Genomic DNA, 17,724 nt, shown 5'->3' with positions numbered 1-17,724 from the left:
GATCCCAGGGTCCTAGGCTCAAGCCCCGCATCGGGCTCCCTGCTCTGCAGGAGGACTGCTTCTCCCTCTCCCACTCCCCCTGCTTGTGTTCCCTCTCTCGCTGTACCTCTCTCAAATAAATAAATAAAATCTTAAAAAAAAATAAAAGAAATAGTTTGTGCATAGAAAGTTGCTTGGGATTAACTCTGGGTTATGAATGAAACTTATTTATGATATAAACACATTACATAGAATGATAGCAATCAAGGTGTAACAGCTGAAAAATGGATGTTTTCTCCAACATAATGTATTTAGAACTGTTCTAATCTAGTCTTCTATGATTTGGCTAAAGAGTTCCCTTCAGGAGCTAGGCAAATAAGACTTTAATTGGTATCTTTTATTTTTAACAACCACAGAGGTATGCAAATAACATATTCTAAAGTAATTACAGCAACTTTTCTTTCGTTTCAGTGGGTAATATTCAATTGTAAAAGATTTAACTGGAAGATAAGCATGTAAGGTATCTCAAAACCTGTATTTTGCATAAGGGAGGGGAAAATGACGAACTTGACTTTAATAATACCACTTAATAGTTATAGAACCTTACTTAAACCTTTAATTTTTGAGCTTATTGTTCCTATCCAAAATGAAGATAATATCCACACCATTTTAACAGGATGACATAGGAAATGTATAAAAATACTTTATAAACCAGTATTCTTCAGGATTTTTGGACCGCAGCCCTCTTATAAATACATTTTATGTAGAGATCTCCTACATATTCATATATATAACTGCAATGCAAAACTCACTATATGTGGTATACACTGATATTTCCTGTTCTATTTCATTGAAAAGTAATCCTTATTTAGTAGTGACCCATTAAATGGGTCACATCTCACAGTTTAAAATATATTGTCTATATAAAAAAAAAACTATGAAGTACTATATTAATAAAAGGTAGAGGTACTTAGATTACATACTGTTAGTTCTGTTATCAAGTTTCATTTCAAAATAGTTTGAGTGTAGTATAGTTAAATCATGTCACTATTTTCGCCATTAGCATCTTTGCCATAAGCATTTTTGCTGCATAGCTAATTGGCCGTAAAGCAAAATCATGGGGAAAAAAAGGACATTTATTAAAAAGGACATAATGAAACTTGAAAAATAAAGAACAAAATTTAAAAGTCTGCTGTAAAATACAAAATATTTATTTTAAAATGTGTGTAGATTCAAGGCAGTATTACACAAATAACTGATTTTATTTTGTGGATTGTACCAAAGCACTTGTCTTCAAAGTCTTTTTTTTTTTTTCTTTTTTAAGATTTTATTTATTTATTTGACAGAGAGAGGCACAGCGAGAGAGGGAACACAAGCAGGGGGAGTGGGAGAGGGAGAAGCAGTCCTCCTGCAGAGCAGGGAGCCCGAAGCGGGGCTTGATCCTAGGACCCTGGGATCATGACCTGAGCCGAAGGCAGACACTTAACTACTGAGCCACCCAGGCGCCCCCAAAGTCTTTTGTTCATAGTGTTATACTTTTTTTTTTTTTTTTGCTTATTGATTCATGCCCTTGTTCATCATTGCACTTTCTTTTTTCCCAAAAATTTTTTCCTTCATTAAAGAGGCATCAATTTCCAAATACTAGGATACATATTTGTAACTAGCTTTCTGTTGTATTGTGAGAGCCTTCTACACTGTTGTTTATTCTTGGCATATTGTCAGGTGTCCACTGATAGACATTCCAAAGTTCTATGGGAAATGTGGGTTCAAAATTCTGCCATCGTATAGATCATTATGAGGGCTAAGATTTATATGATATAAAAACGGGAGTACTGCATCAATGGAGAGGTGAAACCAAACTGTCATCCAGTCGATGAAACAAAGAAACTGTCAAACCAAACTGTCAGCCAGTTATTTTTTAATCTTTTACAGCAGAATTGCCTTATGGCCTATTAGCTATGCAGTGAAAATGCTTGTGGCAAAGATGCTTACAGCAAAACTACCTGGAACCTAGTTAAATATGTATAACTTTATTAATAACTAATACAAGATTATGACTCTACATTTTCAGTTTTAGTCTTTCTTTTCCCTAATAAGCAGGCTAGTAATAACTTATAAATAGTTAAAAGAGATACCTCTGAGTTTTATCTTTCAAATAATGACTTCCCAGTCATTTCTTATGCTAAGAATTATGGTTGTGAGACATGGTAAAGTCCTAGGGCTAATATTAACTTTGCATCCTTATTTTTTAATTAGATACTTCTCTTTATACCGAAATTTTTTCCTATTTTTTTCTACATCACTTGAAACAAGCTTTACAATCAGTAAAACAGATGCCATCATATCAAAACTTCCTTGTAGTGAATTAAAATTTTCATGATACTTGGTTATCATTTGGTTAATGAAAGTAATAAATGGCTCAAGGGTAGTTAAGTCCATCATTTTTGGTCTACTAGCTATAAGAAGTTTGAATCTATCCTACATTTTTATACAGAGATGTGCCACAGGAAAAAAAGAAAAGAAAAAGGCATTCAGGCTTTCCTAATCACTAAGGTGACTAGGACTGATGTTCCCCAGTGATCTTCCATAGATTCTGCTGCACTGGTAGAAACCATCTCTATTAAAAGCCTGCTGGGGGGCACCTGGGTGGCTCAGTCATTAAGCATCTGCCTTAGGCTCAGGTCATGATCCCAGCGTTCTGGGATTGAGCCCCACGGCGGACTCCCTGCTCAGCGGGAAGCCTGCTTCTCCCTCTCCCACTCCCTCTGCTTGTGTTCCCTCTCTCGCTGTGTCTCTCTCTGTGACAAATAAATAAAATATTTTTTTTTTAAAAGCCTGCTGGAGTATCACATATCCTTCTTGACAAATACTTCGTTAGAATGAAAGTTCTCTCTGCAGCGGAGGCCTCCTTTGCCTCCTATCTCCTAAATTTAATGCTCTCTATTTATAGAATTAAGCATCCTTAGTTTAAAAAGAAATATGGAAGAGCTCACACAACTGGTTAGGGTATGAACAGTAGTGTGTGATTTTACATTTATAAATGGTTTTTGAATTTTTTTCCCAGTAGATAAACATTAAAATGGTCATGATTTTTCTTTAAATAGACTCTAAACCTTTCCAGACTTGTAAGAAATCTGTTGCTGTGTAATACAGTGGAAAGAATTATGTGATCTAATGCTCAAATAATCTATGGGAGGACTTTGGATGTAAAAATGTTTCTTAATGTGTTTTCCAGATGTCTGTAACCTTTTGGAATTGTCCCTCCCCTCACACACACACTTAATTGTAAGGCTCTTAAATTGGTTGGGTTCAGCCATAGAAATTAATGAAGTAGAATGCTTGAATTAAATAAACTGGAAGAAAATATCTCTCCCTAGTAAGCCATTATCAATGTAACAAAAACAATTTATGGAAACTCAGTTCCCAAATGCTGATATGCTCTCCGTGGGAAATGGCATATTAATCTAAATATTGTTAATAAAGAGTTACAAGTGTTAAGATTTTCAAATAATTAGAAACCGTAGTATCTCTATAACACAAAGTATGCTAAACATAATTTTAATGTTTCTTTGTTTCATTCAGGAGGTTATGGTTGTGTAGACATTCTGGTTAAAGGTATTACATGTGGCATTTTAGTGTTTTGTAAGATATTTCTCTTAATACTTTCTCCCAACATTTACTGCATATTCTACATTGTATTAGCACTTCTCTTGGTGTTCTACATATAATAGTCACATCGCTAAGTTTATTGAAACTACCAACTATTTGATCTGCTAAAGGAAACAAGATTCTGATTAATTCTATCTGTTTCTTTCAGAAAAATCACCACCCATATAATGGAATTTTATCTGATTCTGTAGATCAGATTTCTTTATTCTGGATATCATAACAATACAGGAAGTATGCACTATTTTTCATTTCTGCAACTAGTCTTCACTGCTGAAGGAAGAAATTTTTTAAGCTATAGCAGAGTTCATCTTGGTACCTTTAATGGAAATTCTGATTTTGTTTTTAATTTTTGATAACCTTTTGCTAAAGGTATGAACAACCAAAGAACTTATCTTGTTAGGCAAGTCCACATTAATAAGAATGCCTAGAAGAGGATTGATTCTTCAGACCCGGACCCACTGGCTACTGTTGGGTCTCGCTTTACTCTGCAGTTTGGTATTATTTTTGTACCTTCTGGAATGTGCCCCCCAGACTGATGGAAATGCACCTCTTCCTGGTGTTATTGGGGAAAATTATGGTAAAGAGTATTATCAAGCCCTCCTACAGGAGCAAGAAGAACATTACCAAACCAGGGCTACCAGTCTAAAACGTCAAATTGCCCAACTAAAGCAAGAATTGCAAGAAATGAGTGAGAAGATGAGATCATTGCAAGAGAGAAAAAATATAGGAGCTAATGGGATAGGCTATCAAGGCAACAAAGAACAAACACCTAGTGATCTTTTAGAATTTCTTCACTCCCAAATTGACAAAGCTGAAGTTAGCAGAGGTGCCAAATTACCTAGTGAGTATGGAGTCATTCCCTTTGAAAGTTTCACCTTAATGAAAGTATTCCAGTTGGAAATGGGTCTCACTCGCCATCCTGAGGAAAAGCCAGTTAGAAAAGACAAGCGAGATGAATTGGTAGAAGTTATTGAAGCTGGCTTGGAGGTCATTAATAATCCTGATGAAGATGATGAACAGGAAGATGAGGATGGTCCCCTTGGAGAGAAAATGATATTTAATGAAAATGACTTCATAGAAGGTAATGTGAAAAATATGTTGGTCCATAGTTATGTTAGTATGACAGTGCTTTTATTCTATGCTGGTAATATAAGTCAGTCATTATTTACAGTATTGAAATATTTGAATTTTTACCCACTTCACTCCACCAAGAATTTGAAGTGGCTTTTTAAAAAAAGTTATAATGTGACCGTAATAAAATAGAGGACCAGGGAAATAGAATAAATCTAAGTTTATATAGAAGAATACTATATAGGGCTCAAGTTGAAGGGCTCTTAGGGCTATGTATGTATTTGTACATGTATGTTTTTGCATTCCTCTCTTATCTGGTCTTGATGTTCCTTTTTTGTATTTTTCAAAATGTATGAACTAAGGTTCATGATTTGAAAACCATTTGATAAAGGAAAGAAAAAACGTTAATTTAGTAGATTGATGGTTATTCTATATTTTAAAGGGAGGAGAAGCACATGTCAAAACATCTAGGGGGCATATATAGTTTTGAAAAGCATATTTGGTGTTTGGAAAAGTAAAGAAACCTGTTTTCCTAATACAGACTGCAGAAGGGGCATGGGATGTGTACATATCAAGATGGAGTATGACTCAAAAGTTGAGGAACACTTCTGTAAACTTAAGATATTTGCTGATCGATATAAATAGAAATACAGATCTGCACCCATCTCCATCTTAATACCTCCTGCTAGGTATTTAATGACAAACTTAAAACCATTTTGGATATAAATCTCTCTTCAAAGTTCTCTTTGCTTGATTCTATGAACAGTATACCACATATAGTTTCTTTGGCTTTGAATCATCATGGGTAGTACTTGCTATACTACAAGATAGTAGTACCTTGAGGGGCGCCTGGGTGGCTCAGTTGTTAAGTGCCTGCCTTCGGCTTGGGTCATGATCCCAGGGTCCTGGGATCGAGCCCCGGATCGGGCTCCCCGCTCTGCGGGAAGCCTGCTTCTCCCTCTCCCACTCCCCCTGCTTGTGTTCTCTCTCTCTCACTGTCTCTGTCAAATAAATAAATAAAATCTTTAAAAAAAAAAAATGATAGTAGTACCTTGAGACTTTTGGAGGCCATCAGGGAGGGCATTGTGCTTTTCCATGGTACTTCAGCTGTCTTTTCATTGTAGCCACTTCTTTTTTCTTTGTCACTTACTGCAATTTTGGATGGGTTGTTTCTCTCAAAACTCTTCTAATTTTTCTGCAAGCTCAACTTTTTGTCTTTTCACCATATTTGTAGTTTATGGCAGAATTGAAAGTTGCTGAGGAAATAACTCACTAAAGTATAAAATGTCTTCACATCTGCCTTAAAAAAGAGAGGAAGCCATGTCAGTTTTGTATTCTCAGCTTCTGCTTATCTTATAACTCTCTTTGGATTCTTTCACTGACAGGATTTTTCTCTGCACGGAACATATTTTGTCCCCCACTTTTCTTCCACTCTGCTACCCCCCTGGCAACAATAAAAAATAAAAAATAATTACTCACTATTCAGTAACTCCTATTCCTTTTCCAGACTTTAGCTTAGATGTTGCTTCATTTAGAAGTCATCTCCAACCTGCAAGTCTTAAGATAACAGTACTTCCTGTGTTCTTTTGTAACCTCTACCTTGTGTCCCCTCTCATAGCACTTGTCGTAGTATATGGTGTTGCCCATTTCCTGATTTGTAGTTCCTCTTCTGCTTTAAGCCTCAGGAGAGAGTGGATTGGTCTATCTTGTTCATTGTTTTATTCCCAGATATTGACTGACTCACACATCTATAGGTCTTCCTTCTTTCCTGAATGTCACACTTAAAAATCAGATTGCCCAGTAGACTGCCAAACTTTTCTCCTGGAGGTATCTCAAGTCACCATATTTAAATCTGTACTAATTTTTCTTTGACTTAACTCTCTTCAGAGAGAGAGAGAGAGAAAGTGTGTGTGTGTTTGTGGAGTGAAATATATATCACTGTATTGTTTTTATTTCCTTATTTTTCTGTCTCTCTCACTAGACTGACCGTTCCTCAAAACCAGGACTATATAGCCCTCTTTATACCACCAGTGAGTGACACGAAGGCACTCCATTCATTTAATGGAACTGAACCAAGCAATAGAAGTTTTGACGCTCAGGTCTAGAATTTAATATTGGTAGAAGTAATTTATTTTCATCGTATGATTATTGTGTTGATAGGCTCTACTAAAAAAGTCATATGTAAAAAGGAATAATTGTGATTTGGAACATATTTATGGATTGACTAATAATAGAGCAGTGAACGTTTTTTTTAACCTCTCCTTTTAAAGAAATTATTGTTTACAACTGTACAATGGAGATAATTATTTTCACAAAATGATTAAAAACACTACATGTCTGGTTTTGCACTTTTGATCTTTGAGTAAAATCAATATTCACATTGAATTTATAAACTTTGACATGGAGACATCTTTGTCCCTAACTCTTTCCTTTAGGTTATTATCGCACCGAGAGAGATAAGGGCACACAGTATGAACTCTTTTTTAAGAAAGCAGACCTTATGGAATATAGACATGTGACCCTCTTCCGCCCTTTTGGACCTCTCATGAAAGTGAAGAGCGAGATGATTGACATTACTAGATCAATTATTAATATCATTGTGCCACTTGCTGAAAGAACTGAAGCATTTGTGCAGTTCATGCAGAACTTCAGGTAACTCTCAGGACTTAATGATTTGGCTAAGCACTCCTAAAAAAATCACATTTCATGCAGATTTACTTAATTTATCTTCACTGAGTGTGATTACTTAGAATTACAGAGTAATTTTATAGGCTTTGGGTAATTTAGTTTTTGATATTCTCTTTTTTTAAAGCATGTATAATATATTGTGTTATTGACAGTTTAAACTTTGAAGTAAATTGAGAGTGACAACTATTAGAAACTACATTTGATGACCTTTATAATTGTGTGTGAGTTCATTTTAGGATGAGTTGAATTTTTAAAAATAACTTTATTGAGGCATAATTTACATACAATAAAACCCACATATTTTAAGGATACCAGTTTCGTGACTTTTGACAAACCTGTACACTCATAATTGCTTTCCCAATCAACATATAGGACATTGCTATTTCTCCATAAAATTCCCTTGAGAACAATTGGAATTTTAAAATTGAAATAAATTTTAGAAATATAAACATTTAACTAAAAATGAGAGAGTTACTCCATCTTGAGAAGCAGAGATTTTAACAATTTTTAAAGGAATTTTTTCCTTTTTTTGTCATTAAATTTGGATATTTTAAAATGCTGAAGTGTTAAAAAATTAAGTATATATTAGGGTAGCTATTTGAGGAAAGTTTTACCTTTTTGTTTTAATTTAACAGTTGCCATGCTTTTAATATTTTAATATGCTAGTTTTGATTCTTTATAATCTCAGTCTTTATTCTCATATTGAAATCATTGGATTTAAAAGTTAATGCTGTTCTGTAGCTGTTCTGTAGACTATCTAGAAATCATGCTTCCAAATGAGTTTTGCCTGTTTGAAATAGCTCACTTGAGATCTGATTTTCTAAAGCATTTTTTACTGCTTTTCTTGGAATTGCTTTCAGATGCTACATTATTCTTTACAGTAAGTAATCTCAGCCATGACAAATATTTATTCCTTGATGATAGGTATAATTTCTGGAATTAGCCAGTCTAAAGACAAAATAACTCTTGACCAACAACTTGAATATTTATTTGGTTTTGAACTGATTAGACATCTTTCCTTGAGTAGCTTGTAATTTGCTTCTGAAGGCAATACCAAAGCAAAAGTTCCAAAAATATTTTGAAATATGGCAACTTCCATGGACCTCCAAGGGCTATATTCATGTGCTTATGTTGTTATTCGTTTGCTCTGATGCCTTTAATAATTCAGCAATATTACCACTTTTATATTTACTTAAAGCTTCATGCAGTGTCATTCTATATGAGTAATGCCTCATTTGTTTTGTTAAAGCTCCATGTGATTGCTTTCTGAATGAGTAGTGCCTTATATATTTTTTTGAATGAACTTTATTTTTCAATTCTGTTAGGGATGTGTGTATTCATCAGGACAAGAGAATTCATCTCACAGTGGTATATTTTGGTAAAGAAGGACTATCTAAAGTCAAGTCTATCCTAGAATCTGTCACAAGGTTGGTGAGCCATGTCCAAATTGAAGTCCTTGATATATAACATTAGAAGAATGAGAATTTCACATATTTAATGAGTTAATTTTTAATAGCTGCTATTTAAAAGTTGGCTGAGCACATGAGTGGTGGTGCTAGTAAGTTCCTCATTTCACCCCTCAGTTCACTCATGCAACTCTAAATGATTCATCTTCCCTGTTCTCTTGGCAGACAGCCTGGCATTATCTGGGCCCTCTCACTCTGTGGCCCGCCCACCTTCTGTTTATTTGCCTCCATTTATTACTTCTTCATTCCCTTCTGTTGGACTCTTCCCCTTTCTCTAAATCTAATCCCTGCACTTTGATACCATCTCCTGAGCTTTTCTCTCACTTGTCACCTTTCTTTCCATTTTCCCAAGTTCCTTCTTCTTGCCCTGCAAATGATGCTTAGGTCTCTCCTGTCCTTAAGCCACCACCAACTGGCTCTGTAGTACGCAGTAGCTACTGGTAAGTTTCTGTCCTTTCATAGCTACACCTCACAGAGCAATAGTTCTCTAATCAGGCAACTCATATAGTACCTGGCACATAGTAGGTACTCAGAGGTTTGAATGAATGAATTAGTAATTCCTTAATACTCTGTTATTAATTCTATAGCTTTTCAGCCTTTTCATCTCTAAGTTATGGGCCCAAAGTTATGACCTAACTGCCAAATTCAACCTTTTCTCTGTCATCGTCTTTGATCACTTTTTTACATTTGATGCCTAACCAGTACTTCCTTCTTGACATGTTCCTCTGATGTTTGTAAAATGTATATATTTTGTAAATGTAAATATGTTACAATGTAAGATATTAGGTTGATTGTCTTTTTGGACCAAGCCAACTCTGTATCCTTTTACCTGCTTCTTTACCTTTCTGCTAGTTGTGGCCATTCCCTAAGAGTCCAGATTTGGCCGGCCATTCTTCTCGAATCGTTCAGCTAACATTCCTTGAGTCCCACCAACTATGTTCCAGGTACACTGCTCGGGAGTCTGACTGGGGTGGTTGGAATAGATGGGCACAGAAGAGGGTGTTACAGTCCCTCCCCTGAAGGGACTCTCACAGCACATGTGTAAAAAACAAATATTGTCTTTTCTTCCCCCTACACACTAGCTGCTTCTCCTGGTGGCCCTCTTTCAGTTCAGACTAAGACCATTCTCATGATCCCCTGGGCTTAATGTCTGAGAGCTAGCATCTTTCATTCTTTACCTCTAGTCAGTTCCTGCTTACTGCACAGGACCTCTTCCCTGTCCTCTCCTTGCTGCTGCCACCACCCTAACCCGGGTTCCCCCTCCCTTCATTTCTTTCCTTCTCTTCCCTCTTTACCATTTTCAGGTCACCCACTAAGTGCCAGGCACGTACATTGTTATTACTGAAGCTGTCCCTGCATTAATCAAGACTCCTCTGTGGCACATGATGGAAACCCCTCTTGAACTTGCTTAAGGAAACTGGGAGTGTTATGGAAGAATCTTGGATAGCTCCCAAACTAAAGGGATTATTACAGCCAAATTTGGGGAAGAAAACCAAAACAGCTTTGATATCTTAGGGACTGGAACCAGAGACTTGAATACCATGAAAATTCTCTTGTTGTCTTCTTGTCTGTTTTTCTCTGCATGTTGACTTCATTCTCCTGTTGCAGATTGGCTTCTTCCACATGTGAGGTATATGGCTGTTGGCGGCTTTGGGCTCACATCTTCTCAGCTTTGCCATCAGAGAGGAAAGAGCTTTCTCCCAGATCCAGTTGAGAAAAGCCCAGGGAAGGAGTTTTGCCCACTCTTGAGCCGGTCACTATGGCCAGGTGGGGTGGGGGTATTGTGATTGGCCCAGCTTGAGTCTGGTCCCCGCCCCTAGGAAATTACTGTGGTTGGGGTATTCTATGATTAGTTCCTCCACCAGGTGCTGGGAGTGTGAGGTGGTAATCAGCAGTTTTGCCAAAAGAAGGGAGAGATTTATATCCCATGAGAAGGGCAGTGTGGCCATTCAGAGCATGTGGAGCCCACTCTATAAACTATTTGAGCCTTTGCTTCCATCTCTCCATTCCCCATTCTATACTGTTATAAGGAGTAATCTTCCTAAAATGTCCCTTTTTGATCTGGCCATACCCTAGCGCAGCAGTTCTCCAACTTTAACATCAGAGTCACCTGGAGTGACTTGTCCCAAGAGAGACACAGATGCTCAGCATCACCCCTAGTATCTGATTCAGGGGTCTGGGGTGGGGCCCAAGAATTTGCATTTCTAATGCTTTCCCAGGGGAGGCTGATGCTGTGGGTGTAGGGACTTTACTATGAGAACCACTGCCCTGGCAGAAAAACTCCTCCTTGCCTCGAGGACACCGACCAACTTCTTTAACTTCTAACAGAAGGCACTCCTCAGTCTGACCCTTTTCTGGTCTTCTCTCATTGTTCCCATTTTAGGATCCCTTTGTTCTAATCCAGTTTGTCTAATCCCTGTTCTCTAAAATGCTTTCTACTTTCTTACCTCTTTGCCTTTGAGAATAATTAATTGGAATAACCTTTAAACTCACTACTGAATTCAGGAATTTAATCAAGGCATAACTTAAATTCTGCTTCTAACATCTCTAGTCTCTAACTACTCTCAGACAAAAGCAATCTTTTTTCTCAGAGCTGCTGTTCATTCATTCATTCAGCAAATATTTATTGAACTCCTACTCTTTGAGGAGGTGCACTGTATCCACAGTAATGAACAAAACATAATCCCTGCTCTCCTGGAGTTTACGTTCCAATGGGAGGAGACACTCGAACAAACATGTCTGGTGGTGCTGAGGAAAGCAAAGCTGGGCAGGGAGATAAAGATTAAAGAGAAGGAGGTTCGGGGCAACTTCACAAATGGTACGAGGGGGATCCCTCTGATAAGGGGACATGTGAGCAAAAATCCGAAAAACACAAGAGCACTCTTTGAATGTACCATTCATATGAAATGCACTGTTTATTACCAAACATGGCCATTTTTCCATGAGTATATTTCTTATCTCCCCAATAAGTTTTTAAGATCCTGGAGCGCAGTGACCCCTTAACACTTTTTAAACTCACACCACCAGCATGTTGCCTCAGATATGGGCATTTAGTAATATCTGTTCCTGATGATGATCATACATGTGAATCTGATGATTTCCTCTCCCTGTATGACTGTAGAACCAAAATAAAAAAATACTTGAAGTATAAAACATATTTTGTAAGTCTTGTTGAAAGAAGAGAGTTGTTAATCTTTAAGTGAGACTTATCCTTTGTTGTATATGCTTTCCTCCTAGTGAGTCTAACTTTCACAATTACACTTTGGTCTCATTGAATGAAGAATTTAATCGTGGACGAGGACTAAATGTGGGTGCCAGAGCTTGGGACAAGGGAGAGGTCTTGATGTTTTTCTGTGATGTTGATATATATTTCTCAGCCGAATTCCTTAACAGCTGCCGGTTAAATGCTGAGCCAGGTGCGTAAAATGTTGGTAGATGAGCTGAGTGTAGAAATTTAGAACAGTGTCAGCACGTCCCATATTTTGAATCCAGTTAATTATGTTTTCTTAAAGTTATAATAGGCATGCTTTAACTGGAATATTAAGCAGAAAAGTGAAAATTTGCCTCTGTGCAGTTCATACCCCTGTTCTCTTGTGGCCAAATTCCATTGCCAAAATTTGAATCCAAATAAACAAAAGCAAAGAAAATGTCTTAAAATTGACAAGGAGGAAGCAGCACTTATCAGAAAAAGAGCCAAGCAGACAACGTGGAGTGTGTGAGAGAAGCACTCTACCTCAGGCAGGTGATGCCAACACAGAGGCACACACACATGAAGAAACAGATACAGACGGTGCTTGGCATCCATACTATGTATTTGGGGATCATTTATTATACTTTGCTTTATGTTGTAGGTATTTTTTGAAAATGTATGAGCAAATGACATTTTTATAACTCAAATCTTATTTTAATGTGAAAAGGAAGTTTTCTGTGCCAAAAATAATCCCCTAGTAAATGTTTTTTTGTGTAGAACTATTCATGTTATGCAAATTATTACCCTACTGATTATTTTCATGAGGGATAATTGTCAGGAACTCTTGGAGCACCTAGTGAATAAGTGAGGGTTAGGTTTACTTTTGTTGCACCAGACAGTATGAAGTTCACAATGCGGAAGTTGAGGGAAACATATTTGCTCAATGTAAAAGAAATACATTGTCACTGAGAATTGAACGTCCATCCCTAAGTGAGTTTTAACAAAGGTGAGATGAGCATCTAGTAGCGATCTTGTAATAGAGAGGCTGCCACATTGCCACAGGTACTTGGCATTCATATTATCATGTCTGACTGAGGCCAGTCTTAGCAAGGAGTTCTCTGTGGAGGGGAGATGGGCTCCTGAGTCTTTACAGGTACCTTCACTGCTTCAATTTGAATACTAATGACAAGATTTTCTGCAGAGTCTGTTAGATCAGGTTTTTTTAACTCTTCTCAACTTTTCCACATCTTACCAAATCTATCTGCAGTTCTGTATTTTAATTATTCTGTACAAATCTGTTCATTGTACGTATTCTTTGGATTTACTGTTTCTATGATTCATTTCGAAGGGTGGATTTAACAGATGTTTCTAAGTTCTTGGTGATTGTCAGAAGGTAACCTACATCTGTCACTGCTAATTTGATGAAATGATGAGTAATAAATAGCTCACCTGTTGAATAACTGAGCAAACACCTTTGTGTCTCTCCAAAGTCAAGGGGAGTAAATGTGTGTTACACCCTTTAGTCTGTTTTTTAGTCTATTTTAGGTTATAACTTTGTAGGTTGGCCTACTGATATGTTATAAAATCATCATTATGTTCATCAAATCACCATGATGTTTGGTAGCCTGAAAATGGACAAAATACAATATTGATAAACTCATCATATATGACCAAAGAAATATCAGTATTAAATATTGACAACGCAGTACTGATCAGTCTTTCGTTTTATGACTTCATTGTGTGATATAACCATATATTTTAATTTATAGGTAAAAAGGTGTTTTACCCTGTGGTGTTCAGTCTTTACAACCCTGCCATTGTTTATGCCAGTCAGGATGTGCCACCACCTGTGGAGCAACAGCTGGTAAGACTCATTGTCAGTTACGGAAGGCCACAAAGCTCCTTGCTAGGTTCCTTTATGTTTGTTTCACAAGTAGAAAAGAAAGTTTCAAAAAAAAACTGTAGTTGTTTTTTTTTTTTAAGATTTTATTTATTTATTTATTTATTTATTTATTTATTTATTAGAGAATGAGTACAAGTAGGGGGAGCAGCAGAGAGAGCGGGAGAAGATTCGGGGTTCAATCCCAGGACCCCAAGGTCATGACCTGAGGCAAAGGCAGACATTTAACAGACTGAGCCACCCAGGAGCCCCAAAAACCTGTAGTTATTGTAAACACATTTTCATAGTATCATAGTATCCCATAAGATGCTTTCCCACTTACTGTTTTAGAATTAAATATCATTCTAGAGGGGGAAGGAAAAATTAAGGCCACAGAGAAAACTTAAAGTTCTAGACTATGAAGATTTTACAGTCACTTCTGCCAGTGTATTTTCAGTAATACTAAAAATAAATTTTAATTTTAAAACCTTATTAACTAGAAATTAAAACTACAAAATAAGGAATAATATTCTGTGGGAAATTACTTAAAAAGTCATGGAGTGGGAATGCCACGTAACAACTTAACAGTTATTGATAGTTATAAGTTTTTTTTATTTTAAATAAACATATTATGTTGGAATAATTTAGATTTACAGAAAAGTTGGAAAGATAGTATAGAGCGTTCCTGTACTTCACCCAGTTTTCCCTCAGATTAATATCTTACGTAATGATTTGTCAAAATTAGAAATTAACTTTGGCAAGTTACTGCTAACTACACTATAGATTAGGATTTCACCAGTTTTTCTACTAATGTCCTTTTCCTGTTCCAGGTTCCAGTCCAGAATACTATATTGCACTTAGTCTAAGGCTAAAAGTCTTAGTCTTTTATTGTTAATATTAAATAAAAATGGAAACAACTAAGAAGTCAATTTAAGATGTTAAAAAAATGAATAACTGAGGAAAGAAATAAAGGCAGAAATTAATGAACCAAAAATAATAGTTTGACTAATATATAGGAGCTTATTCTTTATGTGCAAAAAAATTTTTTAACCAAAGTGAGCAGATTTGGAGTAAAAAGGAAAATACAACTGAGAGAAATCAATTTTATATGGTACATTTTAAAAATAATAAATAAAAGATTTGAGAATTTATAAACTATTAACACAAGCAAAGTTTGTGTTAGCATTTTATAAATAGAAGAGATGGAAGCTCTAAAAAGACTAAGAACTACTTAAAAAATTAGAACAGTTACCAAAAAAATTACCCTGCAGGTGCATAGGTATGATGTTTTACTGGTGAGTTTTTCCAAACTTTCGAAGAACAGGTTAAATTAGTACCACATGATCTACTTAATAAATTTTATGAAGCCAACATTATCTTCAGATCAACACCTGGCAAAGTGTCTATATACACACACCCCTCTACCTTATCTGCAGGCCAGTATTACTTAGGAGTATAGACACAAATGGGATCAAAATGGAGAACCAAGTACCCACATTTGCCTTATCTAACACTAAATCCTTTGTAAAAGTGAATTACTAAAAAGAAAAAAATGTATTAGCATTGGAAAATGAGAGAAGTACCATTGGTAGAAAATTTTGAGAAATTTATGTAAGATGGCAGTAGTTGGCATAGGATTGAGAGAGGAAAGAAGAATCTGAACATGTTCAGAAGAACACAAGATGGGGCTGCTCTGTATCCTCTGAGCTCAATAGAAGAGAGTGGTGGAGTACCTATTTTCTGGGCGTGTGCTAAGAAACAGGCATCACAGGGATTGGACTGCAGGCTACGGCAGTGTGTGTGGTCCCTGGAACAAGAAAGGCAGTGTAGGGTTTGGGGAATATTGAGTTGTAGGTTGGATAGGGAGCCCCGGGCTCTGAAAAGGAGCTGCTGCTGGCACATTGTGCCCAAGACCACATTCGGCCCCTCTTCCACTATTACTGGAGATAGGCCCCTGTAATCATAGCTAACAGCCAAGGGTTTTTGAACAATGATTTTTTTTTTAAGTATGCTCCACGCCCAGTTTGGAACCCAACACAGGGCTTGAACTCAAGACTCTGAGATCAAGACCTGAGCTGAGATCAAGAGTTGGACGCTTAACTGACTGAGCCACCCAGGCGCCCCTGAACAATGATTTTTGAAACAAAAATCAGTAGCAGTTAACCGAGAGTAGCCAAACCAACACTACGAAAGAGAGGCACCAAATTTTAATAAACAGAAAAGAGAACACATGAGAATATGAATACAGAATGAAAACAACTTTAAGATAAATATGTCTTTAGAGAGAGAAAACATTAAATTCATATGACCAGATTTGTTGCTGAAAAAGTTCAACTTGGAAATTGTGAAAATCTGAAACTCACTAAATGGGCTGAATAGTGGAATGGTCACAGTTGAAACAAACTTGTAAACTAGAAGACCAGCCACCTGGGCACACAAAGACCAAGAGATAATGTGAGAGAAAAAATGAGACATGAGGAATCACTCAAGAAGCTCCCAAAATTGTTAACAGGAGTTCCAGAAGGGAGAGAAAAGAGAGAACAGACAGTGGAGGAAATAGAAGAAAACTTCAAAGAGCTAAGGAAAGACAAGTCTGGCATTTGAGAATTTGTCTACAAAGGAGTACGAATCAGATTGGCATTTGCCGCCTTTTTGATGATATTGGTGCTAGAAGACAATAAAACAATACCTTGAATGTTGTGAGAGAAATAACTTTAATTCTGTAACATTTGACCTATTTGAGGGCAAAATAGATATTGTTGAATATTTAAGGACTCAAAGTTTACTTCTTACAGACCTCCTCAGCAGAATGAGAAATGAACCCATTTGAAAGAAGACCTGAGAATAAAACAGTAGTCACCACCACCAAAACCCCAGTAAAACTTTTGTTTAAATAGTTGTTGATGAGACACATAATAAAAAAGAAATGAATAGCAATTGGGGATTTAAAATTCAAAGGTACACACAAATGTGTATTACCTAGCTCTGTCCCTTGAGAGGACCTAGAAGCAGGTAAGAGTAACAAGCATACACAGCTCCCAGATCTTAGTGCAGGGACAGGAAATCAAGGAGCCTGAAGCTCCAGAAAGGAAGGCAGTACTCAAAAAAAACAAAAGGATGAGGGTGTGTCAAAGGGACACACGAGCCTGAAAGAACTCCCTCCCAATGGCAAAGTTGGAACAATTTGAGCAACAAAATAAATAACATAGTACTGGATTGCAACCCCAAGCATAAAATAAATATCCATGAGTCCATACTGATATAAATAAATTAGCGAGTGAATAAATAATAATAATAAACTGATTAGATAAGAGTAGATAAGGGAGAAAAGCTAAATCTTTGCTACAGAATTACAAATAACTTATGTTGATACTTTCTTTTCCGGTAGGTGGAGCTAGGTGACTCACTTCTAAAGAATTGAGTATGGAAAGAGAACTTTTCAGTGGAGAAACCTGGCAGACACCACCTTAAGCCAAGTAATGAAGGTTAACATTACCAGCGTTACTATGCACCCCTGATTTGATGTAGCAAAAAGGGCATTTCACTTCTGTGGCCTTCCTTCCAAAAACCTAATCATGAGAAACACTTCAGACAAACCCAGATTGAGGGGTATTCCACAAAATACCCCACCAATACTCAAAAGTGTCAAGGTCAAAGGTGCCTAGCTGGCTCAGTTGGAAGAGCACGCGACTCTTGATCTCAGGGTCGTGAGTTTGAGCCTCACGGTGGGTGTAGGTATTACTAAAAAAATAATAATAAACTTAAAAAAGTGTCAAGATCAT

The 17,724-nt window shown here is 36.7% G+C and overlaps 1 protein-coding gene across 5 annotated transcripts in view; it reads left to right on the top strand.

The window, feature by feature from the left end:
* CSGALNACT2 (chondroitin sulfate N-acetylgalactosaminyltransferase 2) overlaps positions 1 to 17,724 on the top strand; it is a 45,698-nt gene that overhangs the window by 12,482 nt on the left and 15,492 nt on the right. For 2 of the 5 annotated variants that reach the window (XM_045878371.3, XM_054508285.2), the window contains exons 2-6: positions 3,797 to 4,729; positions 7,155 to 7,371; positions 8,733 to 8,834; positions 12,111 to 12,289; positions 13,833 to 13,927. In XM_045878371.3, the coding sequence (XP_045734327.1) occupies positions 4,069 to 4,729; positions 7,155 to 7,371; positions 8,733 to 8,834; positions 12,111 to 12,289; positions 13,833 to 13,927 (1,254 nt within the window). In that variant the 5' untranslated portion in view covers positions 3,797 to 4,068. Of the gene's footprint in view, positions 1 to 3,796; positions 4,730 to 7,154; positions 7,372 to 8,732; positions 8,835 to 9,725; positions 9,818 to 10,481; positions 10,628 to 12,110; positions 12,292 to 13,832; positions 13,928 to 17,724 lie in introns of those variants that run through there. The other 3 variants (XM_045878373.3, XM_045878374.3, XM_054508286.2) reach the window with 3 other exon arrangements.

Source organism: Mirounga angustirostris, unplaced genomic scaffold (assembly GCF_029215605.1).
Source record: "Mirounga angustirostris isolate CCGP_5_RB_7025 unplaced genomic scaffold, mMirAng1.0.hap1 SCAF_6, whole genome shotgun sequence".
Classification (NCBI taxonomy): domain Eukaryota; kingdom Metazoa; phylum Chordata; class Mammalia; order Carnivora; family Phocidae; genus Mirounga; species Mirounga angustirostris.
The sequence above is the reverse complement of the archived record's forward strand: the minus strand, read 5'-3'. Positions and strand labels throughout refer to the sequence as shown.